The following is a 27274-nucleotide window of genomic DNA, read 5'->3' as shown; positions in this document are numbered from 1 at the left end:
ACCTATGCTCAGGTGCTCTTCCAAGACATTGAAACCATATCTCCCCTAGAAGACAAAAAGGAAAAAAAATCAATGCACTCTAACTCCTGGTTTACGGAAGAACTATCCACTTTACGCACCAACAAGCGGAGAGCCTTAGCCAAGTGGCAATCCTCACCCAACCCGTCCTCTCTAAATGAATTCAAAGTAATCTCCTCCACTTACAAAAAAGCTGTATTCCTAGCCAAATCTGATTCTTTCAACCAAAGAATTCTCAAAGCCAACTCTAAATCTAGGGACATTTTCACTATCTTTAAAGATCTCACCACCCCCGCCACTACCCCGGATGAAATCACCAAAGACAAAGCCTGGTGCTCCAGCATTCAGGACGCACTCATCAATAAAGTCAAAACGCTCCAAGAAAAAATAATAGCCCAGCACAATGCCCTTAACAATAAGAACACTCCACATCTGCCCCCCTCTCCCAAACCTCCCTCTCAAATACCTCTCTGCACCTTCAGAGATGTCACCGAAACAGAAGTTACCAACCTTCTCAAAAACATCAAACCCTCCACTTGTAAAGGAGACATCTGTCCTCCCACCATCATTCAAGAATGCGCAGACTCCCTCACCCCCATCATCACAGCATTCATCAATGCATCTTTCTCCTCTGGTATCATACCACAAAGCCTGAAAGAAGCCTGGGTTCGCCCTCCTCTTAAAAAAACCTACCCTAGACCCTGCATGCCCAAATAACTACCGCCCCATCACTACCGTCCCTTTCCTCCTCAAAATCCTGGACAAAGGCGCCCTCATGGAAATCCAACAATACCTCGATTCCAATGCCATTCTAGGCAGAAGACAATAAGGCTTCCGCAAAGGCCATGGCACAGAAACTGCTCTCTTAGATCTTAAGAATCAAATCACCAAAATAATGGACACTGGCAAACCTGCCCTTTTGCTCCTCTTTGATCTCTCTGTTGCGTTTGATCTCGTTGACCACGATATCCTAATCTCCCACCTGTCCAACTCCGCCTATTTCTCTGACAAAGCCACATCATGCATAACATCCTTCTTAGAAGGAAGGGCTATGAAGGTCTACTCCGACCAAGCCAATGCAGATCCCAACACCATCAACTGTGGAGTCCCCCAGGGTTCCTGTACCGCACCCACCCTCTATAACCTGTTCACCAAACCTCTCTTTGACTTGTTGGATGCGCTCGGCATAGCATACACAAACTATGCCGACAACACCCCAGTCCTCCTCCCCCTTACTGGAGACTCCGACCATGATGCAGAAGCTCTCCTCCAGATATACCACACTATCCAAACCTGGATGGCCATCAACGGTCTCTGCCTAAATGGGGATAAAACTGAGATCATCATCTTGAGCCCCAAGGAAACCATCTCCAAACACAACGCTAAATACACTGACTTCATCATTGACCACACTAACATAACAGTCTCCTCAGCTGTTAAGACTCTCGGAGTCTACTTGGACACGACTCTCTCAATGTCAAGACAGGTCAGCGCCATCACTTCTGCCTCTGCTCACACTACTAAACTTATAGCGGCCATAAAACCTTTTCTAACCACTCAGAACTGCCTATCCATAGCAAGAGCCACAATAGGAGCCAGACTCGATTATTGCAACGCCCTTCTGTGTTAGGGAGAATTCTCTGTTAAGGCTAATTTCCCAAACCTAGTGAGTGCCCCAGCAACTTTGCTGGATTTTTGGGGTTTATTTATTTCTCCTGCTAAGAGTAAGACTCTTTTTCTCCCACTCTTAGGCATGATTTGAGAATGTCCTTTGACTATGTAATGTGTTTTATGGGCTATGGGGTCTTTTACTCCATAGGGCTTCATGTGTTTTTGGAATATGTGTTACACAGCACCCTCAGTGCAGTAACACAGAGGTGTCATAGTGACCCCCAAACATAGACTCCATACCCTGGGACTGACCACTGTCTCCCAGGGCATGTAAAGTCACCATTGGCTTTACTAGTCTCAAATTGTGAACAGAACCAGTACAAACCATCATATTGTGGAAGTACTGGTAGGGGTAATTCGATTGCCCTGGGTCTGCTTTCCAAGGGGGCACTGTCCAGTCCCCACTTGTCGAGTTTCTGGCTGGTGGCAGTGGATACCACGCGAAATATTCCACCAGAATATTTCCCATGGGATTTTCCCATTCATTTTAAACGCACCACTTTTTGGTGCAATGTTAAAGATACCGCTGGGTTATTTATTTAATATTTATTCACCGGTTGGGTCTTTTTGCCAGGACTCGGTTTTAAAATGGCGTTTGTGTTCGCCTCTGAAACTCTAACCCAAGTCGAGCCCTTTGTTCCACTTTTTGGCGTGCTTCTCCACAGTACCCCTCCAAATGGTGCCACTCTGTCTGGGGTCAACAGGACGTGTGGCAGGGGGATTAGGCACCCTGGACTGAGTTGCCTTGGCAACTCAAGTCGCACTCTTGTGTGATTGGCCCAGTGGTGCTGGACTGAGTGGCCTTGGCAACTCAAGTCGCACTCTTGTGTGATTGGCCCAGTGGTGAGCCGCCCGGCTCACCACTTAGCATGTTTGAGTGACAGCTAGGCTGATGAATGGGGGTTTTGCTGCATAAAAGCAGGGCTTTGGGGACTGGAACTTCAGAAGTCGCCACAGGACCTAAAGAATCCGAAGAGGGGAGAAGCTGAGCCATCTACAACGACGACACCACCGGTGGAGCCCTGCTGTATGAACTCACCACTTCCCAGACGACAGAGGAGATCTTCTTCCAGGAGAGTCTTCTTCCCTTTGAGCTGGTGGGACCAACCAGTTCGCCTTTTTCACCCTCCTGGATCGTCTCGTGGTTGAATCCCCCATGCCAAGCACCCCGGCGGCCGGATAGCCACGCTTCACCACTACACGAATAAAAGGGATGTGCTTTTAATTGGGAAACTGCGACTGGTTTCTTCCCTGGCAGTGCAAAGACCTCCAGCTTTCTTCCTCGTCGAGACCATCTCTTCCTCTGGTTGAAGACACGACTTGCACCCGCTGCCAGGAACAACTGCCACCGCTTGAGCTTTCTCACCATTTCAGGTACTGTGTCCCGCCTCGTCTCCCTTGCAACAGATTGTCCAAGGTGTCCCGTAAATCCTTGACTTTCTAACTGGGTTGACCTCAGACCTGCTAACTTTGCCTTTCTGAACTGATCCAACCTCTTTGGACTTTTCTGCAAAGACTTTGAGTGTATTTCCACTGTGGGATCTTGGGCACATTCAGCCTTGCTCTCTCCAAGAGGGGGCCTGGCCTATGAACTTTTTGCTCTACAGTAGACCCTGGCTTTCTTGACTTGCTGTGGTTTCTTAAAAGTGTTGGTACTGTGTTATTTTCCTACTCTGCCTCTTCTCTCCCTTTTTAAACAAATTATTGGAGTGCCATCTACGGTTATGCGCTCACCTCTGTTTTGCTAAATAAGTGGTGTCTTAACCTAGACTTGTCGAATAATTAACTAGGGAGGTGTTTATACTTATAGTGACTGTGTTTGAACTTGCTTGACATATTAGTGCCAGTGTATTTTTATAAGTGTGTTTTTAAATAAATAATTATATACTTTTATACCAAAGCTCTGGTCAGTGTTTGCTTGTTCTACTGTATTTTTAGCCCTATTGTGTATACTCTATATACTGCCTAACTCTTCTTGGGAGAAGTCTGACTGCTCAGTCACAGCTACTAGGTAAATCTGGGTGGTGCGGACTGCTACCAATTGGGTTTACTGCTTACTCTTGTAGACTTAAACTTTTTTCAGTGGTCCCTAAGGGAACTGCACTAGTTTCTGCCTAACATTCTGGCAGGCACCTTGGCTACAAACATCAATAGGCTCCAAATAACACAAAAAAGGCGCTCAGCACAGCCCTTCACATTTTCAAAAGGGACCATATTTCCCAAGCCAGGCGTGATGCACACTGGCTCCCTGTCAAGGAAAGGACCGATTTCAACTCACTCTTACGCAGAAATGCATCAATCTTTCCGCCCCATCTTACCTTTCCAACACCATATCCAAAAACATCTCTACTCGCCCCACCAGGAGCCACCTTGCTAACCAACTCTGTGTACCTCTCATAAAAAGAGCCATCGCCGGCGGCATTGGCTTGCCCTACATACTTCCTAAACTTTGGAATTCCCTCCCCAGCGCACCCAGAGCAGAACCTTCACTACTCTCATTTCACAAAACCCTCAAAACCACACTATTCACATAAATCTCTGCACCCTGTAAAGCCTTGATGAATCACAAATGCATATGTCTATGTAACTACTAAAGCCTTCCTGAGTAACAAGCAATGTATCTTTAAGTAACTGTAACATAATCAGCAATGTATCATATATGTAAAAGCGTCACAATGCTTCCGTGCTGATGCACGCTGTAAAAATGGGAATAAATAAATAAGAATAAACTGCTACCATGGGTCGAAGATAGAGGAGGACCCCCTACAGATAGTGCCATTGGAGAATTCCAAACTGTGCTTCAGAAACAATGGCACAAGAAAAATTTAAGAAAATCAGAACTGTGGACGAATCTTCGATGCTACAGGAATGATGCATGGAACAGCAGTGATCATGGATCATTATTGGGTGTTTGGATCCAAAGCATATATCAGATTGCGGAAAAATTGGGGAGGTATATGTACATTGGTAAATGTCCATGTTCCAGCATTGGTGATTCCAAGAAGTGATCTCAATATTGACTGTTTCCCGAAAGCAGATGCTCACCTGAGGAAGAAGAGATCTGTGGATCTGATAACCAGGATGAAGAGAGAAAACTACTTCTCTGCTAAATCGATAGAAGTCTTTGATGCAATTCCATATGAACATAGGTTGTTCAGTTCAACCTCCTCAGTGTTCACGACAATCCTGACGCCAAGAATTCAGGTTGGAGCAAATACTAAATGGTTGCAGATAACCCGATGGGAGTTACTGCAGGCCATCAACACAACCATAAAGGGATTTAATGTAATCAAAGAAGAGTTAAGAGCAATTCGACTAATGATGCTCCAGAACAGATATGTCCTAGACATGATCAAAGCTATGGATGGAGGTGTTTGTGCAAAAATCGGAGAATCATGTTGCACATTTATACCGTCACACAATGACAAAAATGGAACCTTAACAGAAGCCATAGGTATGCTGGCAAAACTACAGAACCAGATGATAGACTAAGTTGATGAAGTTGATGAATGCAGTTGGTTTGGATCGCTGGTTTCATGGGTTCCACAATGGATGGCAGAAGCATTCAAGTTCCTAAGAGCCTTGTTGGTGATGATATTGCTTGGAATTTGTATAATCAAGCTAATAATCTCTCAGTGCCAGAAAACTGCAAAAAAGGCCATAGGGATGAAAATCATGATTGATGTCGAGTCAGGACGGGAGCCCAAAGACCTGACATATATGTAACAGCGTCACAATGCCTCTGTGCTGATGCACGCTTTAAAAATGGGAATAAATAAATAAAAATAAACTGCCAACATGGGTCGAAGATAGAGGAGGACCCCTACAGATAGTGCCATTGGAGAATTCCAGACTGTGCTTCAGACTCTGTGAAGGCCAGCATTTATGCACCAGAAGGAACAAAGTTTCGGTATTCGAAGAAACATAGAAAATATGTGGGAAAATGGATCTATTGCAATCCAAGTGGAGAATGCCAACTAATGACATGGAACCAAGATGAGCACGTAAGAACAGCAGGATGCTTGAAGGGAGTCATAAAGATATTGACCCCAAAGCAATATTTCTTCAGACCTAGATGTCTAGATCCAGAGGATGAAATAAGAGTGAATACAAGGAAAGAAGTGAGAGTTGTCGATGAATCGCCTAGAGAGGAGAGTGAAGAGGAAGTGCTAAGCATCGTTCACACCCCAGCCACCCCCTTCAAAGTGCCAGGTACGTTCACGCCAAAATATGTGACGTACGATGAACAGATAAACCAGCAGAGACCCGCAGCTGGGCTCTGGCCAGTGCCTATAAGAGTAACAGCACCTATTGAAGTACCGACACCTAAGAAAACCTGGATAGTAAGATACCCATTGAGAAAACCATATCTACAGGCAAGACGAAATGACGGCTGTAAGAATGGGATACCCGAAGAAGTCAAGGAGATAATAAAGGAAGATGAATGGTGACGTCACAAGAAATTGGACTGACGTACATATAGAAGATATAATGACCTAAGAATACTGACAAGAAGACGATATACCATGGGTGATATCTTGAGCCTAAGATGAATAAATTGATGTAAAAATGCAGAAACGTATGCCATATGCACGATGAAGATATTAAGTTAGTTTAAACATGTACAGATGCAAGAAACCGCAAGAAGCAGAGATATCATGCTAAGTAGTACAATAGATTGCGGCAAGCGCCAACTATATAGATATATACTGCAAAAGCACTTTATAGATGAGTGTAAATCCACTACGCACATGAGCAGAATTGAACAAAGGTTAATAAAGGTCTCAAGAGGAGAGTGCTGCAGCAAACAAATCGAGAATTAAGATGGAGAGAAACCCAGCTGAAGGTAACCATGCCAAGAAGCCAAGGTCGCATCGGGCTGGAAGAAGCCAACAGTGGATACAATTAAAGAGAAAAAGAACAGAGTATCCTGTACAGAAAGGTCAAGATAAGCCACAGATGGTAGAAGTCTCGCAGAATTAAATCAAATACACGAAAAATGCATGAAGAAGAGGCCGATTTTTCAGTGTCTGAATCACATGACAAGCAGGCAGGAAGGGATGAGACTTTCACACCTACGCATGGATCACTGCCATGCCCATACTCCTTTTTTTTTCTCAGACCAAGAGCAGACTCGAGGCCAAACTACAAAGAAGTAATTGACAGATGACCACTGAGGTGATGAATGATTGTAAATAATTGGAGGGAAGCTGGGGTGCAGACTAACTCCCTGCACCTGGCTGGTTATTATGCATGCTACTAGGCGCAAGTGGAAAAGTATGAGTGGGGTTGATGCCAACCCAATCATAGTGGACCGTGTAATCTAGGGTCCTATAGTGAGTATAAGCAATGAGACGTCATACTTTTAGTGGTTTATAGTGGCCATTTTGAAGGAAGGGCTTAGTTGCCCCACCTGACATTGATTATCCAATCCCCTCTCCCCGTTACCACATACAGTTATAGTACCTATGTTAAAGTTACCTTCCCATAACCAATCACGTTACATGTTAGGTTTTTAAGATTGGGCATCAGTGATGACGAGTTTTTGATATAAATACTGTGTTTTTTCTGAAATTAAGTGGAGTTGAAGCGAGAAGGAAGATCGAGGGGTTGCTGATGTTCATTGAACTCCCCGTTATTTGTACTTGTCCTTGTCATTTCTTATGAAATTAGGACATGCTTCAATGCACACAAATTAATGGGGAGCATTGACAATAGAGTTAATTATGTGATTGTAACTTTTTTGAAGCACTTTGAAGTACGCATCTACCTCTTTCATGAATTTAGAAGCACATTTAGAGAAATTAACCTGGCATATTGAAAAAGAATGAGCATGCACCCTGAAAAACCATACATTTAATTCTAAATTAGCTCTGACACTACATCGGACCATTAGTCTGCATTTTGTGGCTTCTTTATTTTAAGAATAAGTTAGGGAATTAGGAATGTAAAAGTAGGAGAACAGCGTTTTTCATAATTCTCAAAAAATAAAATTTTTACATGTACCATAATCGGTACTGGATTGGTAACACAAATGTAATGCCATTTAGTCCATGAATCGAATTGAATAGCGGCATGTACAACTCAATGAATAGGGTTGACTCAATGTCACTAATTACTCACAAGTAACATTTGCCCAAAAGATGGCGTCCATAATGGGAAGCGAGAAAGGACTGATACGGTCGCGGTAACAGTAACCACAACAATATAGTCCTCCATTTTAGATCCGCGCACGAACGTGGACAGATTCGTACGGAGCAGACTGAACTCCTGACAGAGGTAAGAAATGCGAAAGAATACGTCTCAGTTGAAGTGCTTAGAGCACTTCTAGCGATTATACTGCAGGCGGCATGCCAGCATTAAGAACGAGATGCAATAACGCACCCGTGTTTCCAAAATGTTTCCCTCGCACAAGCCCGATGTCCAATTAGCAGACTAAGTAATCAAACAGAGCGGACAAGCGCACTGTGATGATAATAACAAACGCAATGACAATACTTAATATAGAGCGGAGGTTATTTAACTGTAAAATGTCATGCGCACAATACGTGTGTTTTTGTAAAAGACACTAAAGTTACCGCACTGTATTAATAATAGCAACGTAAACATTAGCTCAAGTAGTTATGAGTAAAACAAGAGTATGCCATCCAATTTGGATAATTCAATGACTGGGCAGCAGATAAAGATGTATGGAATCTAATTAGAACTAGTTTATTTGACAGGCTGGGATTGATCCCATGACACAATTTACACTTGCTGAAAGGCGGCGTTCCAAATTTCGAAATATCACAATTGGGTAAGAACGGCTCATTAAAAAATTTCAACATATATGACATGAACCAATAGAACATTATAATCATTGTGCTTTTTTTCTCTTTCTCTCTATTTTTCTCCCATTGGCTTATTTGTTTTTTCTCAACATGTGGTATGACTTTTGTTCACCCTAACCAATCCTTCTCTATCCCCCTCCCTGTTTTCTGTGTTCACATGTGATTAATTCAACAAAATGGTGATATAATTTTGTTTGATTGTTATATTTTTTTTGTTAATGTTGATGGATTAATATTTAGCCCTGATTTGATAAAGATGGCGGGTACCCTCGAAACACGTGTCATCGTTAAAGGGCACCCGTACACACAAATATAGCACTTCATAAATTACAAACCGACTGAGTGGAGACATCTTATTTGGAAGTATGCCGCATGAATGCAAGAGGTGTAACGTCAACTAATTATGTTCCTCAGATCTGCTCTGTTGCCTTTTTTAAAGATGGGTATGACAATAGCAGTCTTCCATGATTCCGGAATTTGTTTCTTAGTTATTATCTCTTTAAATAAGGCCTATTCGTCTGGTGCTTGTTTGAGCATTGCGTTCGAGAGTCCGTCTGGGCCTGGGGCACTAGAGTAGCTGGTTTTGAGAATCAGGTCTTTAATCTCTACCTTCTCGAAGGTCAAAGACCAAGGGGGAGTGGAAGTCTGCCTGCCTAATATCGCATCGCTTTCTAGGTGACCGTACAGTGTGCCAAAAAGTAAACCCAATCGTCCTCTTGGACTGCATTACTTTGGAGGGCTGTCTGTTTTCCATCTAGTTCATTTATTAATAGCCACAAGCTTCTCGAGTTATTTAATGCGAAGGTCTTTAACATTTGCTCGGCATCTCAGTGCATCATTGTGCTTTTATAATTGAGTACCCAATTCGTATACTGTTGCTTGCATTTTTTTATAGCGCTTTCTTTGCTCTTTCCATTGATCAAGCATAAATGCCTCAAATCTTGGTTCAGTTGGCGTTTCATTCGAACTGTTTCGACATCATAAGCGTGTTTTGGCTTGAATCGTGTTTTTCCATTGAAATGTTTGTACATAAGAAAGTCGGTGAACAGCGGCACATAATTGGCATCAATGTTTTTTCTTAGAGTGTATATATTTCGCTCCCCAACTTCACCAGTGAAGCAACCTTTTGCAGACTGTCAAGAGCACTCACATATTAAACAAACCAAAAACAAACTGATCAAACCATTAAGACAACTATCTGTCTTATTGCATTCGCCATTCTATCTGCAAAGAGTTTCTCTCAATGTGGAATATATCCTGCACCAGACTACAGTTACATTTAAGTGCATTTTCCATCCTGGGCATACCGTTTTTTATTGGCATACAGTTCTATCCAAGGAGACTGCCAATGCCCACCCATCACCCACTCTCCCCATGTAAATGCTTTATATTGGTCCCCACACTGCACTTTGGCAGTTCACTCTGCCTTGAACCCATTACTCACTGTACACAGCAACTGTTTCCCGATCTGGATCACCTGTGTTCTGAATGTTCAGACCTGCAAGGAGAAAAAAGGGCATTCAAGACATCCACATTTTTCTGTGCTGTAGTGTCTCTTGTGCAAAAGCTTTCTTCCTGATGCTAACCAACAGAGTGACTATTACCTTACACTTTATATATTACTTCATATTCAACAGGAATAAAATACTTGTAGCCTTCTGTCACTGTCCTTACTGCATGGAATTAAAAAATACTCTGGGTTTAAGCTCACTGCTTACATACCGACATGTATGAATGGACTACACCAAGGACTGATTCACTGTGTCCTTGGTGCCAGGTATGAAAACCTACTCAGACCACTGGATCACAGTCTCCATACTGCTGGGTATGTTATGTTAATCTGCTGTTATACTGTGCAAAATCACCAGTAGTTCCAGAGCGCAGAGCCTTGTCCTTGGAGTGGAGTACTGTGCCCACGCCAGGGGTATATAGACCTTAGTCGGCTGAAGAAAAGAAAATCAGCAAGGAGACGATAAGGGGACGGGAAACGGGAAATGGACACTGCAAATATGGGGAGCGAGGGACGCAGCAGGGGGAAGAATATTTTGTGAAAGTCTGGGTGCACGTCCGATCTGTTAGGTGGACCATAGTTGTGCGGGAGGAGCCGAGTATGTCCTAAAGTGTTGTAGTAAATTGGTTGTGTTTCCAAGACAGATTGGAGAATTTTTAGTACACAATGCAATGTCGGATGCATGAGGAGATTGAGAGTGTTCTTGGGCAATCATTGAAGTTGGGTGCTTGGTCATCTCTCTATGTTGTACCACAGGCCTAACTCCAGAATGTTAATTCTGTGACTGCCAAGCCTGAGCCAACGTTGCTGTAGTCAAGAGTAGGCTGTGTATAAAGGTGAATGTTAGTGGTAAGAGAAGATAAGGGAATGGAGTTATCAAACTTGTACGGTAACATTGAAAAAGACTGACACCTCAACATAAAAAGGTTATTATTAAGAATGTGTTCCATGTCATGCATTGCTAGACTTTATTGTAATTCACAGAGAGACACAGTGGCCTCATGTTGGAGCAGGCTAACAAAGTACAGAAATACATAGTCATTAATGGTGAGAAAACATAACCTGTGCAACCTATTCAGGCTGGGTTCACTGGACGTGGTTAATGGCACAGGGGGATCTGAGGTTTCAAGCCAAAAATGTGAACACCAGTGCGCCCACAGCACGGACTGGCCCTCCAGCCAGCCAATCATAAAAAGTGTGGGGAATGGGCGTGAAATAGAGATGTGTGAGCTCCAAAAAGGACTTGCATGCAAGAGGAAGGTGATCTGTGCAGATTGTACATCTGGAACCCCTTTTAATACAAAAATACATGGGGTCGGGGGGAGGGTATATGTCAGCAATAAGAATTTGCCATGATTGCAACTCTCTGGAAAATGAGCAACATTTTTCTTTAAGTTTAGTGTACCCTCTTTAGGTTACATACCAAGACAAAACCATGGCAGTCTCGGAGCATGCAAGTTTGTCGTTCCATGAAAAATTATTAAGGACATGAGCACTGTGTATGTCTCAGCATTGGTCAGGCTTTTAAGTTATGTTGAAACCATGCTCAATAAAATAGGAGGGCAAAGCCCTTCTATTTACTTCCCTTTGCCCCAGAAGGCCAAGAATGGCACGTTTTATAGACAAGAAAGCTGGAAGGAAATATGGGCACTTTTAAATTAGGGTGGGGTTTTATGAATGTAATACTAAGTGACTTGAATTATAGAATGTTTACTTCTGGGCATGAGTAAAATATTGAGACGTGGGTAACTGTGCCCTTATGGTTTTTAAAAAGCAATATTTGGGCTGGGGTAGGGTCAGTGTCTTTACTCTACTGAACATGGGTGCCTTTGCACCCTCAAAGGGGAAGAGTGCCCTCTAAAGTTATTGTGTTCTTACTGATGGGAAAGAAGGCTTCTAGGTTACTACTCAATATGCTACTCTAAGGGAAGGGGTATGTAGCTAAATGTGACAATCAAACTGCCTCTAAATTCACATTCAAACACACAGTGTAAAACTGCTTCCTTTCCTTAACACTCACCAATGCCCGGTGACACCACTCTCTCGTAGTGAAAGGGGTTCACACATACGCTGTCGTACTTCAGGTCGAAGGCAAACTGGCAAAACTTGACATGCTTCAGCTCGTTCTTGTGCAAATCAGGCCAGCGCCAGAGACGAGCGTAAATGACATGTGGGAAACCCTTGCGGCCTGCGACCTGGAACATGGAAAATACACAGAAATAGATATATGAGCACACGAGGTGAATACTGGTGCCCCAACGACATACATGGCAATGTACCAATAGACACAGAAACATCTACAAGAAAGAGTGCACTTCAAGAAATCAAAAGTGTAGAAGTTGCATACATTCTGGAAAATTTAAATTTAATTTCAAAAGGATTCTGCTACAGAGCACATTCAATTTACGCTTCTCGTGACCACCTCACCTCATGAGAAAAGGATTCAATTTTATTTGTTTGTATTTACTGAATGTATACAGCGCTTTTGCCAAAGAGATGAACAATAAAATCAACAGTGTAATAGAATGCATCTGGTATGCATCAATAAATAAAATTATTAAGAAAGAAGGAGAAATTTAAGAGAAGAGGAAAATAAGGATAGAGAAAGAGAGGTACGAACAGCGAGGGGTAAAGAATCTTAGGAGCTAGTAAATAGACGGTCGGAAACGAGACAGCGCACAAGGAGGTTGAGGAGTAGTGAGAAGAAAAGAGTGATTAAGAACAGAGAGAAAGGGTAGGGACATGAAAGGAAACCAGGGGAGAGAGATAAGGATGGGTCAGCCCCTGTGTGCACTTAAAAACAATGCACAGTAAATGTAAAAGAGGACTAGACACAAAGGGTAGCCAAGATAGACTGGTGGGCACTGGAAATACATGTTTGCGGCCATAAGAAAAAAAGAGCATGCAAATATAAGAATTGAAAATAGAGCGCAAGGGAGCCAGACGATAAGCAGGAAGACCGATAAGAAGAGCAGAACAATAGTAGAAATGAGTAACTCGGCAGTTTGAAATGAGAGAAAAGAGCATACCTTCCTTATATAATAGAGCTGAAGATGACAGGCAAGAGCTGTGTTAGTAATGTGAGAAGAGAACGTAAGAGAAGAATCAAATCTAAAACCAAGGAATAGAGCAGATTGGGATATGGCGATACGAGAGAGAGGAAAGGAAATGATAGGAGAGGAAGAGGGGAAGAAATCGAGGAGGAAGGAAAAAATACTATTTCTGTTTCTGAAGGACTGAGGCAAAGAAAACGAGAGTGCATCCATGATTGAACAGAAAGTAGGCAAGCAGAAATGTTTTCATGAATTATGTCTGTACAGTGGCAACAAAGGAAACATTGCATACCAAAGAAACACATTAACGTATGCGGTCACAAATAATGGCATAATTAAGGAGGACCAGAATACCCCACCGTCCACATTCCCCACCCCAGTCATGCCCCACAACTAGAGAGATCAGCCAGCGAAGAGTTGCCCGCCCAATCAATAGACAGACCCAGGGAAAGACACCCCACACACAATTGTATGCATTCAGGATAGCCCAGACAGGTGGCGCATTAAATGGAAGCATCACCCTAACACTTGCTCATCCACATACCTAGGGTCGACCTGTCGAGCACCACGTCCTCAAATGTATTATAATACTAGTGGTGCACCCATTTAGCAGCCAACCGCAAAACGCAAATGCCCCAACTAATCCCTGCCCAGTAACTAGGAACACACAGAGTATAACCAATCCCTGCCGACAAATCCGTAGGGGAAGTCATTCCTCCATGCTTGCAGAGGCGGGGCTGGCCGATGGACCGCAACCAAGAAAGTGGGAAGGTACCATCGAGAAGCAACCAAAGACGCACTTCGGAGGCACTTTAAAACTAACCGATGCACTAACCAATTCCCCCTTCCTGCTCCTCCAACATAACCAACGTCACTATACACGACCAGGGGCTAGCCGGACTACACATAGACACTGATAACTAAGCTAATCCTCACACTCAACCAACTGTGTGAAACTCTGGAAGTAACCTCAGTGGGAACATGCCCTTGCACATAGTCCATAAATCCATCAAACACTACACAAATGCATTCTAACAATATACAATAAAACACCTAACAGTCATCCGCGACTCTGGACCCCCTTATGGATACAACTAACCAGTGCACAAAACCGCAACCCCACTCCAACCTTAAATGAACCACACACCCAACACAAACACTAGCACACATCCAAGGCACTGAGTCCTACACATATGGTTAAAACAAGCGGGGCCTCTCGAACCAACTCCCAAACGCAAGACAGCACACACAGATGCCAGTTCCTCCTGGTTCTAAACCTAGCCTATCATCCTATCCTCACTAACACACCCGCCCTCTTCTCTTGAAGTGCCTCATGAGCGCATGAAGACCTACCCGGGTGGTAGTGGTGTGCAGTATTAATCAACATTACATAACATAACATAAAAGAGGAGAAAGAAAGGAAAATCTGAGTATCGTCAGCATAGAAATGGCAGGATAGACCAAAAGCCTGAATGATATCAGTAGGAAGAGGAATATAGAGTGAAAATAGCAAGGGACAGCTGACCGAGCCTTGGGGGACACCATGATGTAAAGTAACAGCTGGAGAAAATATATACGCACAGGATACTGAAAAGGAGCTGTGATGAATCTGATGATGTAATTACTCCTCTCCCAGGTATAGCCTCTCCAGATGTGGCTGGGGGACGACAGCTGCTACCTGATCCTGAACCCTGAGGTGGCTATATGAGGGAGGGCCACATGGGGAGAGGCAACCCTCAGGGGGATGAACCGGCATCATCAGATGAAAAAACACACACCCCTTTCTCTTTTAGGGATATCCCCTCCATTTCTCATGCTTTTATGGCAAACTGTGACAGTACCCTTCATCCACCCATATAACCTACTGATTACATCTTTTCAAATTCTGTGAAAAAATGCCAAGGACTGCCCATCATTCCCATGTACATAGAAACACTGGGACGAGGTGGAGCAATGAGGATCGGTGAAGCGGAGAGAAACCCAGGACGCGCGTTAGTGGTTTCAAGCATATGATAGGTGCCCAGATATTTAAAAAACCTTACAGCATGGAAGAGGGAGGTGCTGTTTGGAGAACCTCTCGTTGCTGACCGAGGGACTGCTGAGCTGGGGAGAAAACTGTGGAGCCTGGAGGCATGGAGAGACAGCAGAAGGAGAATGACTACTGGAGTGGGTCCGGTGTGCTGGGACCGTAGCAGGAAGAGAAGGGAAGTTTTCCTGGTGGCCATTGGAACAGAGAAGCAGCACCAGCATCGCCCAAACACAGAGAAGGCTCAGCAGCAGAGGACGAGGAAGCCGCTGTGCAAAACTGGTGAGTGTATGTAGCAGAGATGGGACGCTGGAGAATTGCTTCACGTTTACCACGAGAGTACCAGAGAACGCCACACAAAGCCGTTGAGTCCTGAGAATGGAAGCTGGGACACTGGGGCGCTTCAGCAATGCTATCAAGGACAGATAAGAGCCAGTGAAGTGAATGAAAAGGGATTTGAAACCCGATATGTCAAAAGGAATAATAACAGAAGTTAAACAGAACTCAGGTTTGCAGATGTGTAAAGTGAACTGTGCATGAAAGTCCTGGCAGGAGAGTATACCAGGCAATGTCAGGTTTGCACATTTATTAAGTGACCTGTGTGAGAAAATCCTGGCAGGAGAGCATACCAGGCAAAGGTAAGTTAGAAAGTCTGTAAAGTGAACCACATAAGAAAACTACACCAGGCAAAGACAAACCTGTGAGTCAAATTGCAATGAATGTGGAGAAGAACCTGGCAGGGGAGTATACCAGGTGTCCTGCGAGGCTGGGACAGCCTACAAGTTGTTTTGCATCCAGGTTGTTCTGTTGAACAAAGAATCCCAAGAAAGACTCGTGCCCTTAGGATTTTTAATAGTTTGAACAGACCTGAGGAAGGGAGACATTTGCCTAGGAGTGAAGTGGAGTGCAATGCCAAGAGGAGGGAGTTATCGACTTGGGCTATAAAGAACCTGGATTGTCCTGTTGATCTATTGTATTGGTGAAGAGAAACCTGGTGAAGGGAACCATTCCCTGCAACTGTGAACACTATCCATTGGGACCTTTTTTGTTGGGAGTTATACCTTTCTTTTGAGCTTGAACATTTGTGCACTTTCAAGGCCAAAGACATTACCCTTAGCACCTTAGAGTTATGTTTAGAATGTGAGAGCTAGGATAGGATTTCAGACATTCTGCTTTGGACATCTTGAAAAAGGACAGATCCTTAATTTTGGTGGACTAACTTCTAGACTAGGGACAGTGAGGCATTTTACAACCCCTTTATTATTTGGAATAGAAGTTTGTAACCACAATCATGAGTTCTCTGTATCGTGTCAAATTCCTGGCTCCTCACAGAGCAGTTAGAAATATAAGACCGAAACCAGTTGAGTACAGAACCAGAAATACCAAATGAGGAAAGAGAAGGTAGGAGAAGAAAGTGGTCCACCGTGTTAAAGGCAGCAGAGAGATCAATTAGCATCACAATACAAGCTAGTTTGGAGAGACAAGAAAAGAGTCAGTAACAGTGAGGAGCGCAGTTGCAGTAGAATGAAAAGGACGAAACCCAGATAGGAAAGGAGAAAGTAGAGTCGTGATCTAGATCAGTAGAAATATGGGAGTGAACAATAGGCACCAATATTTTAAGGATTTGGGCTGCACTACAACTCCTATGAGCAGTAATGGCGGGCATGTGACAGGAACGTATGCAGCCTCATAAGCTCCACATCAGGCCGTTCCGCTTGCTGGTGATTTTGGAGGATTGCCCAGCACGGGGTGAGGCGAGAGAGGGCAGAAGCATGGACCGGAGTTGAGGCTCATGTGGAAAAAGGCATGGGGAGGATACCGGCGTGGTGGGAGCAAGTTGGCGGTCGGCATTTGTCACGTGTACCGGCACGGACCTGGAGCAAGCTGGCAGTCGGAATTTTCCACGCACTCTACAACGCCTGAGGAGACCGAGGTCGGCTCCTCAGGCTGAAGATAAGTGATTTGGGCAAACGCTAAAGTTTCAGAATGTGAACATGTTGGGCAAGGGGGGGGGGGGCTAGCAGCAATTTCCCTTATGGAAATTGGGAGTACTAGTCAAGAGATGGGACAAAGAATCATGGTTAAACAAGTCTGAGTGAACTGAAACACTGCTTGCTTGCTTGCTTATATGTTGTCTGGGACTACTAGTCCGACAGTCTGCTGGTTATTGAGTCCCAAGGGACTACTTGTATGTGGCTATTGATCGTGGCAACCGTGCTTACATGGCTAAATGTGCTTCTATGCGGTTAATCAATGTGGCTGAGCATTTTGGGGTACATAGTTTACTAGGAGGAGGTAGGGACAGGCCGTCTGGCATGGAAAACTTGTGTCATTGACTAAGGAAGGGCATTCTGTGGTCTCAGGAGGTGCCTCTTAGCAGGAATAGGTCTGGGGTCTGTCTATGTATGTTCATACAATTAAGGTGACATGGTATCCTATGTGTTTTCCCTACACTCTCCTTCCTCATCCATTCACATTTCCTAACTCTCTTTCCTAACGTCCCCTCCCTATTCACACCGTCTCCCTAACCCTCTTCCCCCACGCTGGCAGTCGCTTGGTGACCTGTTACTCACAACCAGGAGCCTGTGCAAATCGGCTTATGTGGTCAGGAAGACGTTGTGTATATTCCGGGTGGGCTTGACAAATATCTTGGAAAGAAAAGGAAGAAGTGAATTAGAATGACCGTTGGCAGGAGAGGATGAGGCAAGAGAGAGGTCTTAAAAAAAGGGAGACCCACTGAATGTTGGCAGTGTTCCATCACTTGTGGCAAAGAGGAGGATTGTTGTTCACAGTGTAACACCCATGATATGGGCACTTTTGACCATGAACGACCCCGACAACACTACAATGCACATCTATGAACCCATGAACCTAAAACAACTTTAGGTGTGTTTCTGTAATACTTGGTGTTGTATGGGCTGGAAAATGATAAACAAGACACAAATGCTGAGCTTTTAACCTAAGTGGATCTCTATTTTAGTGTTTTCCACAGGTAATATAGATCAACCCCTACAGGACCTATGGGTAAAACTAGAAATAATTACTATATTAAACAAACAGTGTGAAGGTTTAGGCCGACAAAAAGTGGATTTCTCGTTTAGGTTTCAGTGCCTCTTTTGCTTTGTGCTTTCAGCAGAGGTATTCAGTCTGGTGGGTTTTATAAGTTCCTGTCTCCACCTCAGAGACATCCCACTCTACAAAATGAAAAATCTCTCAAAGAAAGACAACCAAAGTCCAAAAGCCTATTCTGAATGAGTCCTTCGCCTCCAGGCTAGCCTGGTCTACAACTAAAATGTTCCAATGTTTAGCTCAACACAAAAGTTCATAACCTACTCCAAGTCTGCCCCTATTCTAACACAACCATTTCTTTCACTATCTTTTCAACTCCTCGTTAGCGGCTGGAATATTTCAACTCCTCGTTAGTGACTGGAATATTTCCAGATAAATGGAAACTAGCAATCATTAAATCCCTTTTGAAAAAGTCTGGCTTGGAATCTAAAGATCCTGGTAACTACTGTTCTATTCCCGAGCTTCCTTTCTTAGCAAAGCAAATGGAAACAGTGGTTCAGAGGAGCAGCCTACCGCACCCCCTCTCTTTGCCAGACAGGTAAATATGGTATTTAGGGCCTATACCCCTCCCTGCTGTCCAACATTGTAAAAGTCAGGACTACTGCCTAATTAGGTAGTTAAGCTGCCCTTATTCAAGGCAAAATAGATTGGAAATAGATACCACTGGACCCACATATTTAGGGCAACATAGGATATAAATGTATGCTTACATTATGCACACCATTAAACACAGAATATAGATTTCTGATGTAAAATACAGGTTACTAAAAGCCATTGTATTATAAATGGCTGTAGGCCTCAGAATCTCATGAGTGTAGTAAACACAAAAAGGTAGTGCTGTGTGCAGAAAGCCATGGTTGACTGAGCGCAGCTGAAAACACGCGTTGATCAGTTGGCAGCATTTAATATTATAATATGGGATTTTCAGTGGTGTGACTCATAAAATAAAACTTGCTTACAGTCAGAACAGATAAGATGGGGAATTTAGACAATAGGAAACCAGACAGTCTATTTATATTTTGAACACAGTGTGCTGAAGAAGTCTGGAGCAAATCCGTCATTTCTAGAAACTTGTTTTGTTCAGTTGTTAAAGGTTGCAACACAGGCCTTGTGATTTCAGAAAAATGGAAAGCCCACAGTCATCATGAATTTGAATAGGAAGTAATGTGGTTCAGGCAGTTTTTGTGTCCAATGGGAAACAAAGTGATGTTTTGACCTTTAGTAAAATGACAAGTTTAAACTTGTTAAAATGTAAGGTCCAGATTAGCATAAAAATATTGTGCAATCCTGTATTTTCTATACAAGTGTGTTTAAAATGGGCAGACTTGCCAACTGAACACAATGGCTTGTGTTAACGGCTCCGAGTCGACTGAGAATAAAACCTTTGTTGTTGGCACAATCCCGTCTTTTGAGAGAACATTTATTGAATTATGATTGGATCAGGGCTTCCCTTATCAGTGGTTACCCATAAATTGCAAAATTTAATAGAAAAATCCCAAATACTTCACCCAGCCCATCATGGATTTAGACCAATAGTTAGTAGAGAGCTGATAACAACGCCTATCATCGATAATCTTAGGCCAAAACTGGACCAGAAAAAGTCTGGTGCAGTCGTTCTTCGGCAGCCTTTGATTCTGTGTAATGTAAGGTAATGAGCATTTGCATAGTGCCTTTCACTATTGGTATGGTCTCAACGCGCTGTAGGTTGAACGCCCTTGGGGGACCGAAGTATGGGAAATTCTTCAGAGAGAAATAGAGTGCGTGTGTGCACTTGGCCAGTATGGAGGTTTTTAGGGGTGGCAAAGTCCATGCTAGTCACCCATGTTGAGCAGACATGTGTGTGGGTGCATAGAGGGAGCCCGGGGGAAGACATTATGAGTGCAGCTAGGCCGCATTTTATCATGGGGGATAGCTGAATTTTAGTGCAAGAGGTGTTGTGCAACGTGTGGGAAACGAGAGAGACATTATGTGAGCAGCTAGACCAAATTTTATCATGGGGGATAGCTGCATTCTAGTGCCAGAGGTGTTATGTAACGTATGTGAAGCAGGAGATATATGTGAGCAGCTAGACCGAATTGTATCATGGGGAAATAGCTGCATTCCAGTGCCAGAAGCTTTGGGCAAAGTATTCGAAGTGGGAGAGAGATTATGTGAGCAGTTAGATCGAATTATATCATGCAGGATAACCGCATTCTGGTGTCAGAGATGTTGTGTAAAGTATCTGAAGCAGGAGAAACCTTATGTGAGCAGCCAGACCAGGTTTAATCGTTGGGATAGCTGCGTCTGAGTGGCAGAGTTGTTGTGTAGAGTGCCTGAGTATTTGAATTGGTATGTCTAAGTGCGTTCCCATATTTATCCTGTATCTAATAAGCACCTATATATAGACATCTGAGGTCACCCAGCTTCACAATGATTGTTGTGTCTAAAAGCACCTAGACGGACGACTTTCCTGTACCTAGTATGCATATAGTGTTAAACATTTAATACATCCACAACTGTAGATTCAGATATTCATACACACAAAATGCACCTGGATTCAAGCACTTAATACACCCAGTATACACCTAGATTCAACCATTAAATACACCTAAAAATGCACTGAGATTCAAAAGTTTGAATTTAGGTGCATTTTAGATTTATTAAACGTTTAATACAGCCACAATTCACGTCTGTGGTCTTGTGTGTGTGAAATGCGGGGTGGTAGTGAATTCCAGATGGTGGGTGCAAGGACTGAGAAGGTGTAGCCTCCAATTCTCGATGATTTGGAATGGGGGGATCACTAGAATAAGAGTGGTGCTTGATCTGAGGTTTCTAGTGGGGTGATAGGTCATACATACCTACTACAGAAAATCACCCTTATCTTGTGCAGTGCTCGGTGAGTGATGCACGTGACTTTGAAAGTGACCTGCCTTCCACTAGGGATCCAGTGAAGGGTGCAGAGCATGGGGGGAGATGTGTTCTCTTCTTCCTAGGGCAGGAGGATCGTGGCTGCAGAGTTCTAGACTTGTTGAAGCTTTTTGAGTTGGTAGGGCAGCTAGAGAGAGTTTGCGTAGTCAAGCCGAGACAGGACAATGGACATAACTGCTGTCAGTATGTGGGGGTAGGAGAGGTAAGGGAAGAGTCATCTGAATATGCAGAGGTAAAAGTAGCATGATTTGGACACTCTGTTAATGTGTTTGGATAGAGCCAAGCCTGTGCCCATTGTACAACCCAGGTTTTTGAGTGTGGCGGATGTGGTGGGTGGGCGAGGCCTACGGAAGGGGGCCAAGTTGTGGGTTCTGGGAAGAGTGCTGTCTTTCTGAAGATCATGCTCTCTTTTTTCCCAGAGTTTAGCAGGAGATGATTGTTCGTCATCCAGTGGTCAATGTCTGAGACAGGCTGCAAGGTCTAGGTGTGGGGTGGTGATAGACTTCTAAGGATGATTTGCTTGTCATCAGTGTAGTTATAGCATGTGGGGTTGTGTGTGCAGATGAGAGCGGGTAGAGGAGTCATGTAAAGATGGAAGAGGAGAGGTTACAGGCAGGTGACTTGGGGAACTTCGTTAGTGACTGGTCGGGTGGGGTTTAAGGGGGAAGGTAGGTAATTTGGTTCTGTTTGTAAGGAACGAGGAGATCCAGATAAGTGCAGTGTCTCTGATGCCAAGGGAGTGTAGCCTGTCAATGAGGATGCTGTGGTTAATGGTACTGAAAGCTGCTGAGAGGTCAAGAAGTAGGAGTTCAGCGCAACCCTCTTAGTCTTCTCTGTTTTTGAGGTTGTGCCATTTAATGACTAGGGAGGATTCCGTTCCATGAAAGCGTCTGAAGCCAGATTGGGCGGGGTCAAGGAGGAGGATGGTTTCTGCGAAAGTGTTGAGAGTAGGCAGTGTGGTCAATGAGTTTAGCCAGGAAGCGCGTGTTGGAGACTGGTCTGTAGATTGCTGGTTGGTGAGGGTCGAGGGATGTTTTTTTCAAGAAGGGTTTGACATATGATGTTTTGAAGGCTTCTGGGAAAATGCTGGAGGCGAGGGAGACGTTGAGGATGGAACTAGCAATGTCACCTGCACAAGTTGAGGGGAAGATTTATTTGAGGAGGGAGGTGGGGTACGGGTAATTTGAGGAACCGGATGGGTGACAGTTTGAGAAATTCCAGTCTGGAGATGGGAGAGAAGGAGAAGAAAGTGGAAGTCTGGGTAGGCTGGTTAGAGGGCTCACTAGAGGAAGCAGGTGGATAGGGTGGGAGGGTAGCTAGTTTTGTACTGTATTGTATATGGTATTTATAGTGCGCACAAAGACCGCAAAGCATAAAGGTGCTCAGGGTGCGAGGGAAACCGCTGGGCAGCTAGACTAAAACAGGTACATTTTTAGAGCCTTTCAAAGAGAAAAACTCCTGAAGATTACGAATGTCCAGGGGTAGGGTGTTCCAAGCAAAAACAAAGGGGTGATGGCTGGAAGGTTTAGACTGAATCTTAACCACTGGCATTGCTCGGGGCAACCCTCCAGACCATCGTTCTTCGCCTGCCAAGCCATTACAGAAGGGGAAAGACCATATGCAAATCAGGCATGGCCCCACCCCAAAAGGGCAGTCCAGCCCAAACTGCTAGGTCACATCCCTTCTGCACGAGACCACAAGCATCCCCAAACATGTTTCGCCCTTGTTGGGGCTCATCAGTGAGGAGTAGCTTGGGTCTCTAGGCCCAGCAGGCACGGGACCCACGTCTGGGCATACCCGTCCCACTCGGGGTGACAAAGCAAAAACAAAGGGGTGATGGCTGGAAGGTTTAGACTGAATCTTAACCACTGGCATTGCTCGGGGCAACCCTCCAGACCATCGTTCTTCGCCTGCCAAGCCATTACAGAAGGGGAAAGACCATATGCAAATCAGGCATGGCCCCACCCCAAAAGGGCAGTCCAGCCCAAACTGCTAGGTCACATCCCTTCTGCACGAGACCACAAGCATCCCCAAACATGTTTCGCCCTTGTTGGGGCTCATCAGTGAGGAGTAGCTTGGGTCTCTAGGCCCAGCAGGCACGGGACCCACGTCTGGGCATACCCGTCCCACTCGGGGTGACAAAGCAAAAACAAAGGGGTGATGGCTGGAAGGTTTAAACTGAATCTTAACCACTGGCATTGCTCGGGGCAACCCTCCAGACCATCGTTCTTCGCCTGCCAAGCCATTACAGAAGGGGAAAGACCATATGCAAATCAGGCATGGCCCCACCCCAAAAGGGCAGTCCAGCCCAAACTGCTAGGTCACATCCCTTCTGCACGAGACCACAAGCATCCCCAAACATGTTTCGCCCTTGTTGGGGCTCATCAGTGAGGAGTAGCTTGGGTCTCTAGGCCCAGCAGGCACGGGACCCACGTCTGGGCATACCCGTCCCACTCGGGGTGACAAAGCAAAAACAAAGGGGTGATGGCTGGAAGGTTTAGACTGAATCTTAACCACTGGCATTGCTCGGGGCAACCCTCCAGACCATCGTTCTTCGCCTGCCAAGCCATTACAGAAGGGGAAAGACCATATGCAAATCAGGCATGGCCCCACCCCAAAAGGGCAGTCCAGCCCAAACTGCTAGGTCACATCCCTTCTGCACGAGACCACAAGCATCCCCAAACATGTTTCGCCCTTGTTGGGGCTCATCAGTGAGGAGTAGCTTGGGTCTCTAGGCCCAGCAGGCACGGGACCCACGTCTGGGCATACCCGTCCCACTCGGGGTGACAAAGCAAAAACAAAGGGGTGATGGCTGGAAGGTTTAGACTGAATCTTAACCACTGGCATTGCTCGGGGCAACCCTCCAGACCATCGTTCTTCGCCTGCCAAGCCATTACAGAAGGGGAAAGACCATATGCAAATCAGGCATGGCCCCACCCCAAAAGGGTAGTCCAGCCCAAACTGCTAGGTCACATCCCTTCTGCACGAGACCACAAGCATCCCCAAACATGTTTCGCCCTTGTTGGGGCTCATCAGTGAGGAGTAGCTTGGGTCTCTAGGCCCAGCAGGCACGGGACCCACGTCTGGGCATACCCGTCCCACTCGGGTGACAAAGCAAAAACAAAGGGGTGATGGCTGGAAGGTTTAGACTGAATCTTAACCACTGGCATTGCTCGGGGCAACCCTCCAGACCTTGTGAGAGAGGGTATGCCCAGACGTGGGTCCCTTGCTCGCTGCGCCACAGGGAACCAGGCTGCACCTCACTGAGGAGGTCCAACAAGGCCGAAACATGTCTGGGGTTGCTTGGTTTTCTGTGCAGAGGGGACCTGGCCTAGCAGTTCGGGCTGGGCTGCTACCTTCGGTGGCAGCAGCTGCTGACTGATTTGCACATGGCTGGTCCCCTTTTGCAATGGCGCAGACGGGCTAAAAAACGGTGGTGTGGAAGGTTGGCCCAGAGCAATTGCCAGTGGTTTAGATTCACTCGAAACCTTCCTCCCATCACTTTTGTGGTCAGTTTGTTTCTCCTTGTGAGAGAGGGTATGCCCAGACGTGGGTCCCTTGCTCGCTGCGCCACAGGGAACCAGGCTGCACCTCACTGAGGAGGTCCAACAAGGCCGAAACATGTCTGGGGTTGCTTGGTTTTCTGTGCAGAGGGGACCTGGCCTAGCAGTTCGGGCTGGGCTGCTACCTTCGGTGGCAGCAGCTGCTGACTGATTTGCACATGGCTGGTCCCCTTTTGCAATGGCGCAGACGGGCTAAAAAACGGTGGTGTGGAAGGTTGGCCCAGAGCAATTGCCAGTGGTTTAGATTCATTCGAAACCTTCCTCCCATCACTTTTGTGGTCAGTTTGTTTCTCCTTGTGAGAGAGGGTATGCCCAGACGTGGGTCCCTTGCTCGCTGCGCCACAGGGAACCAGGCTGCACCTCACTGAGGAGGTCCAACAAGGCCGAAACATGTCTGGGGTTGCTTGGTTTTCTGTGCAGAGGGGACCTGGCCTAGCAGTTCGGGCTGGGCTGCTACCTTCGGTGGCAGCAGCTGCTGACTGATTTGCACATGGCTGGTCCCCTTTTGCAATGGCGCAGACGGGCTAAAAAACGGTGGTGTGGAAGGTTGGCCCAGAGCAATTGCCAGTGGTTTAGATTCATTCGAAACCTTCCTCCCATCACTTTTGTGGTCAGTTTGTTTCTCCTTGTGAGAGAGGGTATGCCCAGACGTGGGTCCCTTGCTCGCTGCGCCACAGGGAACCAGGCTGCACCTCACTGAGGAGGTCCAACAAGGCCGAAACATGTCTGGGGTTGCTTGGTTTTCTGTGCAGAGGGGACCTGGCCTAGCAGTTCGGGCTGGGCTGCTACCTTCGGTGGCAGCAGCTGCTGACTGATTTGCACATGGCTGGTCCCCTTTTGCAATGGCGCAGACGGGCTAAAAAACGGTGGTGTGGAAGGTTGGCCCAGAGCAATTGCCAGTGGTTTAGATTCATTCGAAACCTTCCTCCCATCACTTTTGTGGTCAGTTTGTTTCTCCTTGTGAGAGAGGGTATGCCCAGACGTGGGTCCCTTGCTCGCTGCGCCACAGGGAACCAGGCTGCACCTCACTGAGGAGGTCCAACAAGGCCGAAACATGTCTGGGGTTGCTTGGTTTTCTGTGCAGAGGGGACCTGGCCTAGCAGTTCGGGCTGGGCTGCTACCTTCGGTGGCAGCAGCTGCTGACTGATTTGCACATGGCTGGTCCCCTTTTGCAATGGCGCAGACGGGCTAAAAAACGGTGGTGTGGAAGGTTGGCCCAGAGCAATTGCCAGTGGTTTAGATTCATTCGAAACCTTCCTCCCATCACTTTTGTGGTCAGTAGGGTGTTCCAAAGCATGGGGGCAAGAACTGAAAAATGTGCCCTCCCGCTCTGACGCGCCAAAATCTAGGTACGCATAGCAAATATTGATTTGTTGCATGCAGTGATCGGCCCGGAATGTAGGGCACAAGTTTGGAGCATAGGAACTCTGCCCCGACATTAATGAGTTACGAGTACATTAAACTTAACTCGGCTTCTGATAGGAAGCCAGTGTAATTGATGTAGAAGATCTTGAGAGTAAGCAAGTCTGGGGGTTCCAAGAGCGTGACGCGCTGATGCATTCTGGAGAGTTTGAAGGTGTTGGAGTAGCATCTCGGGTTGGCCAAGATAAACTGCGTTACAGTAATCTAGGGAGCTCATAATAGATGCTGTTACAATTTTGGACCTGAAGACGGCCGGAAGAAAAGTTAGAAGTCTTTTCAGAACCTTCAGTTTTATGTAGCCCAGCTGGAAGACTGTAGAGAACTGGCCTTCTCTAGAATTGGTGGCCATTAGTTTGATCCCGAGGCCAATAGTGACAGGTCCAGGGCTGACCCCTGATATTAAATCCCACCAGAAGAACTTCTGTTTAATTTAAGCCAAGTGTAGAGGAGGTCCCAGATATGGCCTGCACTCCAGCCACTCATTTTGAAGTACCTGGAACGTACACGCCAAGATATGTGACGTATGATGAGCAAATAAACCAGCAGAAAGCTGCACTAGGGCTCTGCCCAGTGCCCATCAGAAGAGCAATACCTATTGAAGTGCCAATAACCAGACAACCATGGGCAGTAAGATACCCATTGAGACAACCGTACAAGCAGCTGACACGAAATGAAGACTACTTACAAACTGTCCCAGAAGAGACACAAAGGGCCTTACTTGAAGGCGAATGGTGATGACACAAGGGCCCGGAAAGACTCATGGATGAAAGAAACGGCAACCCAAAGGATGATACACAAAGACGTAATGCACGAAAATAACGTAGTAGACATAGAAGAAGAGATGATATTGAAATACAAAGAAACATAACTATAATGCTAGATGAAAGTATGCAACCAGCTAACGCCTGTACATAGGCTTGGAACACAAGAAGCTAAGAAGCAGTGCAGCTTGCTATGCTTAGTAGAAGAATAGAGTGGCAAGCGCCAACTATATATCTACCTCAACTAAGCACATTATATAAGTGCAAATCCACTTTATACAAAAGCAGAATTAACCCAGGTTACTAAGGATCAAACAGGCCAAGATTCGTATGCCAGCGCAAAGCCAGGAGAGAGGGAGGAATCGAAACTCAGCAAGAAACAGCTCATACCTAGGAAATCGAGGTCAAACCAAGAGAGGGAGGCGGATAGTAACTTCAGAGAAT

At 45.4% G+C, this 27274-nt stretch overlaps 1 protein-coding gene across 2 annotated transcripts in view; it reads right to left on the bottom strand.

The window, feature by feature from the left end:
* The window catches only part of LOC138580545 (mothers against decapentaplegic homolog 4-like), an 880676-nt gene that overhangs the window by 132388 nt on the left and 721014 nt on the right, over window positions 1-27274 (bottom strand). For both annotated transcript variants that reach the window (XM_069651176.1, XM_069651183.1), the window contains exons 3-4: window positions 12050-12224; window positions 9964-10017 (exon numbers count right to left, since the gene is read on the bottom strand). In XM_069651176.1, the coding sequence (XP_069507277.1) occupies window positions 9964-10017; window positions 12050-12224 (229 nt within the window). The remainder of the gene's footprint in view (window positions 1-9963; window positions 10018-12049; window positions 12225-27274) is intronic.

Source organism: Ambystoma mexicanum, chromosome 1p (genome assembly GCF_040938575.1).
Source record: "Ambystoma mexicanum isolate Mex_15411 chromosome 1p, UKY_AmexF1_1, whole genome shotgun sequence".
Lineage (NCBI taxonomy): Eukaryota > Metazoa > Chordata > Amphibia > Caudata > Ambystomatidae > Ambystoma > Ambystoma mexicanum.
This window is presented reverse-complemented; position numbering and strand designations above follow the sequence as displayed.